Source organism: Polyodon spathula, chromosome 54, assembly GCF_017654505.1.
Source record: "Polyodon spathula isolate WHYD16114869_AA chromosome 54, ASM1765450v1, whole genome shotgun sequence".
NCBI classification, from domain to species: Eukaryota; Metazoa; Chordata; class Actinopteri; order Acipenseriformes; family Polyodontidae; genus Polyodon; species Polyodon spathula.
In genome coordinates this window covers 1104742-1117429 of record NC_054587.1, presented here as the reverse complement: position 1 = coordinate 1117429, position 12688 = coordinate 1104742, and the positions used below count along the sequence as shown (strand labels likewise).

The window sequence follows — 12688 nt, the reverse complement described above, 5'->3', positions numbered from 1 at the left end:
AAGATAAAGTTGATAACATCTCAGGCTTCAGTGTTTTCTATTGTATTAAAAAACAAAGTCTCTCAAAGCACTGTACAATACAAAGCATCACAATAAAATACATTTGCATCGGGGTCTCAAGGCGCGTCACATGCACAAAACTGCCACAGTTAGCCCATTACATTAAAAACAGTCTGATAAAGAGTATGTTGAATCCAGCAAATCAAAATGATATTTAAAAAATCATTGTAAATAAAACAATAACAAGTTTAATATCAAAACATTTTTTTTATCTTAACAAGTTTTTTCCTAATAAAAATTTTTTTTTTACGGTCAATCTAACATTTTTATCCTTTGTGACTCGAAAAGCTACTTTCAAGATATATATATCAATATATATATATATATATATATATATATATATATATATATATATATATATATATATATATATATATATATATATACATATTCAGTGATACAACTGATTTACACTCTGCTTAGTGTCTCTTAATAAAAGCAGAAGGTTAGGACGTTTCCTTGTCACTATGCAATGCATCTCAACACTGGACTCAACGCAATACCGGGTACTAGATTTCGAGTTTCCCAGCAAAACAGGCATGTTTGTATCTCTGTCTCAACACAACTGTGTTTGCAATGCTTGTTAGCATTAAAATCAAGCCCTGATTATTATCACCGATTTTTGCAGCGTCCCCTTTCAAGTGATATTTAAGTAGCTACAGATTTCATCTTTCATCTTTCAAACTGGCATGCTCTACCCGGGTCGGAACCTACCTGACTCAGGACCTAGTGTCAGGTACGCGATTTCACACTGCTTGGGTTGACCAGGATGACAGATGAAAGCACACAATGCTTGTATCAATGCCCTGGAAGCAGCTTGTTACTGACTCTTCCATTCAAGCTTCTCTGAATTGAATCATCGGACCACATGTTGATAAGAGTGAATGTTCTTCAACCCTGCCACAATCTTGCTCATAGTGTGTCTCAATCAACAAAAAGATGGGTAAACAGAAATGTTCCTTGCAGAAGTGAAACCCATGCAGGCGTGGCTGTTTGTTATTTCCTCAGCTTGCGAACGGCCGTCATGCATTTTGTCTCGTTCAGCCCGGTTCAAACCGTAAACAACCCAGGTATGTGTTTTCACACCACGAGGGATTGTGACCCGGGTAGGAATGTGTGACAGAAATACAATGATTCTTGGTCGTAAATCTCCCTCCTAACCTGTGAGGGCGCTAAGCAGCAAGAACAGAGTTCTTTTGATGGGCTGGTCTGACAGTTCTTTCCCAGGGTCGGGAAGTCGGCCAGTCTTGAAGAAAATGAGACTCCGCTGCAAGAACGCATTGACCTGGAAGAGAAATGACGTGGCAGCCGCAGACTGGAGAGGCGGTTGCATTCGTTTACCAAGGGGTCATGTGTGACAGCATAAAAGAGGACGGAGAATCGCAATCCGCTCCTTCGCTTTGTGTTATTGAACCAAGAATGACGGTGAGAGACCCCATAGCCACTGTTTCAGCATCGTGAGTGTTTTGTGTAATTCGTCTTGTTTCTGAATCACTAGATGGGTAATAAGATTCTGGAGGGCCAATACTAACCAGAACAGCACTGCACTACTGTCACAAAATAAACTCATCACCCACCACAAGCACTACTGCACGCATGACCGTGTCAGTATTATTGTGGGACAGATACATATTGTTTAATGTTTAGGGTCTCAAAAGCCTGCTTTGTCTCCCCTGTGCTGTACACATTGCTGTGCATTACCGGGACATTATTACTTATTAGTCACCAGACCTGGATATAAAAATAAAGCACACTTTCCAAACTGGATTACAAGGCTCTGTCTGATTGATTACTGCACTCCGTCACTCTTGCACCTGTCTACAATCAACCACTTTGCCACTGAGTGCCAGTGTGAAAGGACTTTTAGACTTGCACTGCCCCTCCTTGCCTTTCTATGTTTGCAAACAGAGATCTTCTTCTTATTGGACTTACTCAAATACTGAGCAACGCTGTCTAGTGAGCTGTCATTTTGAATCAAGTTTCCTTTTGTTTTGCTGCTAATACACTAGCTGTGCACTAGATGGCGCTGGTGCTTACTAATATAAATACACTTTGGCACATCTAGCCTGTGTTACATATGAATTAGGACACCATTTATAAAACTCAGGGTATGTCATGTTTGGGGCCACTGCTGTATAATATATAAAACTATGCAGATTGAAACTCAGGGGGGCTGTCTGAATCGTGTTTGGCGTTGCTGTATAATATATAAAACTATGCAGATTGAAGCTCAGGGGGGCTGTCTGAATCGTGTTTGGTGTTGCTGTATAATATATAAAACTATGCAGATTGAAGCTCAGGGGGGCTGTCTGAATCGTGTTTGGTGTTGCTGTATAATATATAAAACTATGCAGATTGAAGCTCAGGGGGGTGTCTGAATCGTGTTTGGTGTTGCTGTATAATATATAAAACTATGCAGATTGAAGCTCAGGGGGGCTGTCTGAATCGTGTTTGGTGTTGCTGTATAATATATAAAACTATGCAGATTGAAGCTCAGGGGGGTGTCTGAATCGTGTTTGGTGTTGCAGTATAATATATAAAACTATGCAGATTGAAACTCAGGGGTGCTGTCTGAATCGTGTTTGGTGTTGCTGTATAATATATAAAACTATGCAGATTGAAGCTCAGGGGGGCTGTCTGAATCGTGTTTGGTGTTGCTGTATAATATATAAAACTATGCAGATTGAAGCTCAGGGGGGTGTCTGAATCGTGTTTGGTGTTGCTGTATAATATATAAAACTATGCAGATTGAAGCTCAGGGGGGCTGTCTGAATCGTGTTTGGTGTTGCTGTATAATATATAAAACTATGCAGATTGAAGCTCAGGGGTGCTGTCTGAATCGTGTTTGGTGTTGCAGTATAATATATAAAACTATGCAGATTGAAGCTCAGGGGGGCTGTCTGAATCGTGTTTGGTGTTGCTGTATAATATATAAAACTATGCAGATTGAAGCTCAGGGGGGCTGTCTGAATCGTGTTTGGTGTTGCTGTATAATATATAAAACTATGCAGATTGAAGCTCAGGGGTGCTGTCTGAATCGTGTTTGGTGTTGCTGTATAATATATAAAACTATGCAGATTGAAACTCAGGGGTGCTGTCTGAATCGTGTTTGGTGTTGCTGTATAATATATAAAACTATGCAGATTGAAGCTCAGGGGGGCTGTCTGAATCGTGTTTGGTGTTGCTGTATAATATATAAAACTATGCAGATTGAAGCTCAGGGGTGCTGTCTGAATCGTGTTTGGTGTTGCTGTATAATATATAAAACTATGCAGATTGAAGCTCAGGGGTGCTGTCTGAATCGTGTTTGGCGTTGCTGCATAATATATCTGAAACAAAAACACATTGGAAATGTGAAAAAAGAAGTTATCAAAAGTGCCCAGCCATTTAAAGTAGAGATATCAAAAACACAAGCCAAGCTTCAAGAAACCATTGTGGGAACCTAGGCCCAGGCACCGCACACAGAGGAGGTGCTTGTCCTATGCAGGACGTGCAAGCGTGGAATTTAGCCATGCTTGAGGTCTCTATTTGCGTTGAGAAGCGGGTGATATTGAAGCACAAGTGCACCAAGGCTTTGAGGCACAGAGGGCATAAGCACCAAGGTACTGGTGCAGTCACACACAACCAGGGCACCATGTAGCGTGTAGCGTGCGCCAGGGTGGAGCACAGGCTGCAGAGCTGCGATAGCAGAGTGGACTGCTTGTTTTCTTTTGTATTCTTATTCTTAAACTGCAACAGCAGTAAGATAAAAACACACGCACACACAACAGCAAGCTGCAGTTAGAACGGGCCGAGACAATCCGACTGAGCGGGCTCAACCCACAGCAACAGAGTTAGAAAGCAGACTACAACCGCAAAGCGAGGCAGGCCGTTGAAAAAGAGAGAATTATTTAGCAAAGCGCTGTTGCACAGCGTTTATAGCGGCAAGCCGACTTCCAGAAATATAAATATTGCAGGGGAACTCTTTCACACAGACTCCATCGCAGCACCTGGAGGGGTTAGTACCTACCGCACCTACCTGATGTGAGAAGCAGAAGAGAACGCGAGCTCCGTGGAGTGACGGTTTGTTCCCTCGGGAGGCGGGACCAAGGACGTCACTTCCCGGAGGGGCCTATCGGCAGCTCTGATATAAAATGCTCAGTAAATAGACCTTTGGCAGGCAATCCCAGAAGAGTTGGTTGGTGGTCGTCTTCAAACTGAAAGGGAACTGCTACCCCACGTGTAAAGTGAATATACTGAGACTGGTTCCCCAGATTGTTACCAATGTCATCAGTTACCCCTATTTTAATATATGTCAAACAAACTCAGAAAAATTCACAGGGTTTTTTTTAAAGACCAGACACACTCTGTCAATGACAGGCCGCCAACCGGGAGACCAAGAGTCACAACACCTGCCCGGGATCGACAGATCACTCTGCAGCATCTTCGTGATGAGAATTGTTCACGAAGAACAATCAGCACGATAAAAAGTCACTGCGCCTGCTTTGGAACAGTGTTTGTCATTTTTTGATCACATCTAGTGAATTTTATCCAAATATAAGTGATATGTTTCTTTTGATGCTCAGTATATAAAACTATGGAGACTTAAACTCGGGGGACTGTCTGAATCATGCTTGTTAAAAAAAATTAAATATTAACAAAACACACAGTAAAAGCATATAAAATACAGACTGATATTTAAGAAAAAAGAACTGATCTCCCACACTGCAGAACAACCCTGATACTGGGTAAAACAGCCTGTTAGGAGCTCTTTGAAAAACTCTCTCACGTCAAATTGTTCCTGTCGTTTCCAAAAACTCAACTATACAATACTGACGGGGAAGCTATTGAAGGGGAGGGAAATGGACACCTTTAACAGAAAATATTACAACTGAAGTTAAACTATACAATACGGAGGGCCAGGGAAAGTGGCACTGTTGTCAATAACCCTCAATTACAATTCAAGCAATTAAAAAGAACCTGACGATCTTAGAGGGCTTTTTTTTTCTTCTTTATTTTGAGTGCTTCTCATTCTTCTAATTACTCAAACTTTTTTTTTTAATTAAAGCTGCTTGTCCTATTTCAGTCGCCTGCCATAGATAACGCAGGCTAGATTTGCCAGTCTTGGACGCCACGTTGGATTTCAATTTTGCTTTGTTGCCAATACACTAGCTGTGCAATAGATGGCGCTGGCTCTTCCTAAAGACACCGGCTGATCTAGCCTGTGTTACACATGTCTGTGGGAGGCAACTAGAACTGAAGAGCAGCTCCCAATCTCTATAGTTAATACACGTCAATACAGAAAACAAACAGTATTGAGTGATTGCAGAAATAAGAAGCAGACATAATAGAAAGGTAAGGGGAGTGCTTTTATTTATTTTGAAAAGCGATTAGCGTGGATGTTCAGCTTTACAATGGTGCGGGAGTCAGTGAAAATGACTCTGAAGCTAATACAGCTGAGTGGATTGTAAAAACAGTTCCATTCATTTTCTCCTCTCTGCAAATCTGTTCGCTACACGGGCCTCAAACGTGCAGTTTTGAAAGATTTTACAGCAAACCTGGATTTTCATGGGTTAAAGAAATCTGTTTGCACAAGCCCTGCTTTCAGAGGGTGTCACACTTCCTTAGTCAACTGGAGGGTGAAATTACACCCCTTCAACGGCTTCTTTCATTGACCAATCACCTGCCGCTTCCCCTGTTGACTGACACGCTGTCGGACAGAGACAAAAAGACAGCGCCGAGGAGACCCAGGAAGTAAAACGCTAACTTCTTGGAAGGCCACGCAAGGAAATGTTTTGAAATTAAAATGTTTTGCTACATCATCTTTGAAACCTGCACACCTGAGGTCTGTGCAGTGAATGGAAATGCAGGACAGGTCAGATGCAGGGAATTATTTTGTCAGTTACAAACATATTTAAATGGTTATCATTGTATCGGAATGAATTATTTTTTTCAAGCATTGCTTGAATCAGCTCTATAAGTAGCACTCTGTGTTAGTTTCAGTGTGCCACACATAACCAAGTATACATAAAAACTACAATGAAAGCACAAGGGGTCTACTGTGATGAGAATTCTGCAAGCCACGATCATAAGTATTTCCTTTTCTATTATATTATAATTTTAAGGTTCCTCCTTTGCATTGTTTTTAATGTGAGGGCTGTCTTTAAACAGCTTCAGTGTGAAGTTTAGCATCGTGAGATGGGTCAATAATATTTTAAAGATGCCACTCAGAATCATGCAAAGTATCCCAACCCATGACAGTTCCATTAAAGGAGAATCAACTTCCAGAGGAAATGTTTTTTTAGAGGCTTAGTGCTAGAACAGTAACGGAATTTGTCCGATATTTTCTTTAAAAAAAAAAAAAACCCCGACATTAGCTGTGATAACAGATCTCAAACAAACAAGCCCACCCCTCCCCCTCCCCCACCCTTGTCTGTTTCAAGTTTGATTCCTCTCCCCCTCCCCTCTCCTCTCCTCTCTGTTCCCCCTCCCCCTCAGTCTCCTGTGCTGCTTTCCCATGCACATTTCCCTGTGTCTCTCCAGCAGCCGCCAGTTCCAGAACTTCCTCTGACACATGGCGCAGCCATAGTTGCCTTGCTTCACGTGCCAGCCGTGGTGCCCCAAGAGGCGCAGGAAGCTGCTGAACCCGCGCCGGCACCCCTGGCACCCCCACCTCCTACCGGCAGCCCCCCGCCCCAGCCGCCCGTCCTGTGGCTCGGAGTGCCGGGAAGAGCGGTGAACCAGGAGCTGGGAGAGCCGTGAGAAGCTGGCCCTGGCACAGACGGTACAGGGGAAGCGCTTGTCGGTGTGGCTCCTCCCGTTCCTCCTCCTCTTCCTCTTGGCCTTTCTCTTCTTCACCCGCAGCACTTTCTTCTTCCCCTGCGAGGCGAAACCGGGGTCGTAGCTCAGCAATGAGGGGTCGGGGTTCGGGGTTGGGGCGTAAGAGAGGCCAGACGGGGTCCTGATCAAGGGGTCTCCCCCGACCTGGTTCGGGACTGGCTCCCTCGGGTTCGACGGGACGAAGAAAGGGATGCCGGACGGGTTCGGGGGCGAGAGCTGCAGCAGGACATCGGTGGCAACCTGGCTTTCGGAGATCGCAGAGCCTGCGGTGCCGTTGTTGGCGGGGCCCGCGCTCTTGCCCCGGCCATGCTGAGCTGCCCTGTGCCTCGCCAAGCTGTTGGCGTAACCGAAAGACTTCCCGCAGACCTCGCAGCTGAACAGCCTCTCTTTGGTGTGCACGGCCTGGTGCGCAGTCAGGTGGAACGAATGCTTGAAACTCTTCCAGCAAATCTGGCAGGTGAAGGCCCGGGTTTTGTTTAAACCCTGAAGGGAGGCGGGATTAGCGGAGGAGCAGACGGGGGCTGCGACAGACGGGTAGGCGAAATAGCCCTGCAGACCTAGACTAGCAGAGGCAGGAGCCGAAGCAGCAGTGTGACTGTTGTTGCTGTTGGCGTAGTCGGTCCTCGTGTGTAGCTTGGAGTGTCTCTTCAGGCTCTGTGCGTAGCCGAAGTCTTTCCCGCAGGAGGAGCACTTGTAATTCTTCTCCCCGGTGTGCACGGTACGGTGCTTGGACAGTTGGAACGCCTCCCGGAAGTACTTCCCACAGACCGGGCAGCGGTGCGGCTTCTCCCCTGTGTGGATCCTGTCGTGGCGTCTCAGTGTCTCCCGCCTGCTGAAACCCCTCCCGCACACGCTGCACAGAAACAGCTTCTCCTTGCCGCCGCTGCCCCCTTCCCCTTCCACCTTCACCTTCCTCCCACCCCCTTCCTTTTTCCTCGATTTCCTCTTCACCCTCAAGTCCTCTCCCCTGTACCCCTTCTCGGCTCCCAGCCCGAGCCCCCCCAGGGCTCCCAGTCCGCTGAGCCCCAGACCTCCCAGCAGCCCTCCGATAATGTCCCTCCTCTCCTCTCCCCCGGCCCCCCCTCTCCCTGGCACGTCGTCCCCGGGAGGCAGGAGGGAGATGGCGGCCGCCACTGCGTTGTCAGTGCTGCTGTTGTCATCCTCCTGGTCAGAGTCCTCAAGGAGGGAGGAGAGGGGGAGGTGGGGATGAAGGTTGGGGGCTAGGGGCACTTTTCTTAGGTACTGCTGCTGCTGTTGAGGGTTGGGGTTTAGGTTTGTGTCTCGGAAGTACTGTACAGGAGCTCTGGTGCCTCTCCCTATTTCTCCCCCACTTTCCTTGCCCTCCTCTGGGCCGGGCTGGGAGGTCGGCTGCCGGAATCTCTCTGCTTCCTCCACTATCACCCCGTCTCGAAAGGCGAACGCAGAGCGTCTCGCGGCGGCATGGGACTGCTGCTGGGCCGAGGGGTAGTGCAGGGAATCGGGGTTGAAGACGGAGTTGTCAATTTGGGATGAAGACTGCGAGGTTCTGGTTTGGAACAAGCCAGTGGAAGAGGATGAAGAACAGGAGGAGGAAGAGGAGGAGGAAACAGTCCCTCCAGCTTTCCCGCTCCCCACCTGCTGCCTGTAAATCTGTTGACCGCTGTCTTCGGCTTTCCTTTCGCTTGCGCTCTCATTCACCCCCCTGCTAGCCTCCGAGGCTCCTCTGTACAGAACCAGAGGGCTAACGCTGGAGGAGGAAGGGACTGCGAAGGACTCTCCGTCCAAACCTCCTTTTATAATAAACACCCTCCCCTGTCCTTCCTTCTCCCTGCCGCCCTGCTCCCCCGCGATGCCCCTGGCCCTGCCATAGCGCCCGTCGGTCCCGATGGTGAGGGGAGTCCGGGGGGGCTGCTCCGGCTGGGTCCGGGCTCCCCCTGCACTTCTCCTGGGAGGCTTACCGCAGTTTCCCGAAGCCCGATGGTTGAGCAGTGATGTGGCCTCCCGGTAGCAGCGGCCACAGGCCTGGCAGCGGAAGGGCTTGTCCTCGTGGATCTTCTCGTGGCGGGTAAGGCTCTCGCGGCGGTTGAAGGCTCGCTGGCACACCGCACATGCGAAGGGCTGGGCCCCCGAGTGGATGACCCCGTGCTGGAGCAGGTGCCCGCGCTTCTTGAACCCCTTCCCACACTCCGAGCACTTGTGGCACTTTTCCGATTCCCCTTCCGCGGAGATCGGCGCCGTTGCTCCGGCCTGGCCATCTTCCAGGGGGGGGTCGGGAGCGGGAGGCGGGGCCGTGGTCGTGGCGACCAAACCGTGACTCCGCAGGTGCCTCCGCAGGCTGGACAGGTGCGTGAAACTCTTCCCGCACTCTCCGCACTGGTAGAAGCGCTCCTTCTCCGGGTCTGGGACATCCTCCGGGGAGAGCAGCTCTTGGGAAGCTTTGCCAGCAGGGCTGGACGAGGCCGTGTGCGGGCTGCCGTTACCAGCGGCGTCGTTAGTCGTATTACTGTTATTGCCGTTGCTAGTGCTGTCGGCCTTTCTCTGAGGCAGGTAGCCGGCCATGGCTTTCTTCCTCCGACCCCCGCTCCCCCCACCTCCCCCGCAGCCCCCTTCCGATTTGGGGGCCTCGTCCTTGGGCACGGCGACAAGCGCTGGGGGCTGCAGGCCGGGGTGGCACGCGGCATTGCCCTCCTGCATCAGGGCAGCGGCGAGCTGGTTAGAGGATAGCACCGGGATCCCTTGCAAGCCCTGGAATTCAAAGCCTGCATTGGAGGAGGCAGTTATGAGCTGGGGGTTGGGGTGTGAGTGCATGGCAGAGGGGTGATGGTGCTGCTGGTGCTGCTGCTGGTGCTGCTGGGAGTCAGGGTGGTGGTTCTGGGAGTGCTGGGAGTTCAGATGGGGGCTGTGCTGGTTCAGCCCCAAGCCCAGTGAAGAGCTCTGTTGCTGGGCAACCAAGAACTGCTCCAGATTGGAACTGGGCGCTGACAGGAAATACTGATTGGCCGACAGCATGCAGCTGAACTGCTGGTGCAGGTTCCGCGGGTCCATGTTGTTCTGCCCGCTGAGCTGGTGCTGGGCACCCCCCCCAGTCAGGCCAGGCTGGTGGAGGGCAAGACTTGGGTGCAGCGGGGGCGGGCCGGAGCCAAACAGGTCCGCGCCGGCCCCAGCAGCGCCCCCGGCACTGGGGAACCTCTGAAGGGAGGAGTCCTGGTTCAGCCCAGGGTCCGTGGGGTGAAAGGGGGCCACAGACTTCAGAAACTGCTGGTAACGCGAATCCCCCGCTTTCGATTTGCGGGGCACCGGCTGCTGCTGCGTCACGGGCTGCATTTTGGGGAACCCCGCGCCACCGGCCTGCGGCTGCTCAGAGAAAATGGGGCGCACGTTCGGCAGGTTGCCTAGCCCCAGCCCTGTCAGGTTAGCCAGTCCGCCTGGGTCCTGTCTGTCAAGCCCAGAAATCCCACTTTTCAACTGGTGGTGCTGGTGGCTGTTTAGCATTTCCAGTATGTCCATGGAGTACTTGCCAAACTGGAGCATTTCCCAGTCTGTGGCACTGGCAGACTGGGAGGGGGGGACGGAGCCCACTGTACTGGTATTTCCACTGGTCCTGCCGCGGACAGTACTGGAAGAATTGGTCCCGCTTGCGCTGTTAGTGGTGTTACTGGAGTTTGCCGCTGTGTTGGAAGTACTGCTACTGGCGGCGCTGGAGTTTCGTCGGCTGGAGCCACTGGTTTCCATTACAGCTCCTTCCCCTTTCTCTCTCTTTCTGTCTCTGTTCACGGCTCCCTCTGCTGGTCTGGAGGAGTCAATGCTGCTGAAAAAAAAAAAAAAAGACAATTCATAAGTATGTAACATCACACGAGAACTGTAGCTTAAATTCTAGGGTCACATCGGGGGTCAATTATTATTATAATTACAGTGGTCCAGGTAAGCTGCATACTGCATAAAAATATGAATTATACACGATATTTAAATTGAGCAATTTCACTGTACAGCTTGCATGCTATCAAGCTTCATGTGCTTCGCTGGTTCCTGGAGTCTCAACGTGAACATCCCTATTGTGGAAGGCTAATCTATATAATAAATCCAATATTCTGTATTTGGAGTGTTGGGATGCTGTATATTACTATAGCAAGGTGATCAATAAGGAACAAATAATACTGTTTCTTTGCTAGTGCAGTATTGCTAGTTTTTTAACCCTTTGCGGTCCAGTGTCGGACCAGGTCCGATGCAGTACTGTCCTTTTAAACCTGTGCGCGTGTGAAAATAAATTGGACCCGACGCCCTTGACAAGCGCTGAATAAATGGGCCGCTAAGGGCTAACATTATTAATACATTGCATGCAGGCTATATTCCATGTGCAGCGTTGGAATTAAAATGAAGTTCTGTTCCTGTCTTTCTGTTTGCTTCACAGCCAGATTGTTTGTGGTCAGCAAAGCAAATAAGAATAATAGTTTTGGTTTTTTACCGTTAGACCAAGCACTGCTACAGTAGTTCAAAGTAACATTACAGAGAAAATGAAAGGCTCTAGTTAATGCAAACCCCCTAAGTTAGGACTAAAGTAGGTAATATACCCATGAACTTAAAAAGCAAGCAGTGTAGCGTTCCACGTCTCCACGGGATGCTACAACTGTTTGAATAACACACACCAGTCATTTTCATTTTCACTGTTAACATCCTGAAAACTTTTTTTGAGATCTGTCCTCTAAATCACCGCAGGTAGCGAGATTAAAAAAAAAACAAACAAACAAAACAAAACATACAAGTGTTCTGGCTTCTCAGTTCCGTACCCCATCATGGATCGTTGTCGCCGTGTTACCTGTTCGACAATGTGTGGGCAATAGTCCTGACGCTATCAGTGCACTGGAGCAGACATTCTCAAAAGAGATTTGAAACAGACTTTATTGTAAGTGTAAAAAGGGTTAGGGTTAGGGTTAGGGTTAGGGTTAGGGTTAAAACCCCGCTACTTACCACCTGAAGTAATGTTGCATTTTACTCACCTATACATTCAGAACTCTGCTGCTCACATTTTAACTGCCCTGCACTCCCCTTCTCTTCAAAGCCTTTGAAAGATCAAAGGCTGATGGCCTGGAAATGTTTTCAAATGTAATAAAGTCATCTTTGATCAGTCAGTTATACAATGTGAGCGTTGCCCTTGTCTGCACAATTATGTGGTGCTCAGGTAGCCACCTTTAAACTAGAGTTGTATGAGAGTTGTCGACCGGGCTGATTTCCCATTCAGAGTGAAGAGTGGAGAAACAGCTGCCTGGGTTTGTGAGGATCGCTGCTTTTCCTAGACCCTGTGGAGAACAGCGATCCACACAAGCTGCCGTTTCTTGACTCTGAATGGGCTGGATCGACACCGGCACCCCGCACGACTGTCAGAACCTGAATATTGTGGAGATTTATACACACTTTGTATACACGTGGATTTTTTTATTTATTTTTTAAATCAAAAGATGTCTTTCTTTCCCCTAATGGGAACAGACCATACCCTGACGATGCCTAATTGTATAATTGTTGTCTCTTCATAAAAGCAGAAGGTTAGGAGGTTTCCTTGTCACTATGCTGCCGTGCAGTATTGCAATGTTCAGCCATACAAACCGTGCAATCTACCACACAGAGCACTGTTTACATCTCTCCCTCTCTCCTGTGTGTTTAATGAATGTGTTTTTCAGGTACAGCAGACTGTATATTGAAATGTTATTAACGCTCTCTATTGGAGTCAATGCATCTCAACACCTCTCTGCGTGTTTAATGCTTGTTTTGACAGGTGAACTTCGTTTTAATAAGTAGGCAGGCTGTCAAAACACCAAATAACGTTTCCTTACTCATA

At 48.3% G+C, this 12688-nt stretch overlaps 1 protein-coding gene across 6 annotated transcripts in view; it reads right to left on the bottom strand.

Annotated features, from left to right (window-relative positions):
- Window positions 1-6477: 6477 nt before the first annotated feature.
- The window catches only part of LOC121307252, a 6475-nt gene continuing 264 nt past the window's right edge, over window positions 6478-12688 (bottom strand). The window contains exons 2-4 of one of the 6 annotated variants that reach the window (XM_041239409.1): window positions 11853-11940; window positions 11616-11729; window positions 6478-10666 (exon numbers count right to left, since the gene is read on the bottom strand). In XM_041239409.1, the coding sequence (XP_041095343.1) occupies window positions 6478-10666; window positions 11616-11650 (4224 nt within the window). In that variant the 5' untranslated portion in view covers window positions 11651-11729; window positions 11853-11940. Of the gene's footprint in view, window positions 10667-11615; window positions 11730-11852 lie in introns of all 6 variants that reach the window. The other 5 variants (XM_041239410.1, XM_041239412.1, XM_041239414.1 and 2 more) reach the window with 5 other exon arrangements.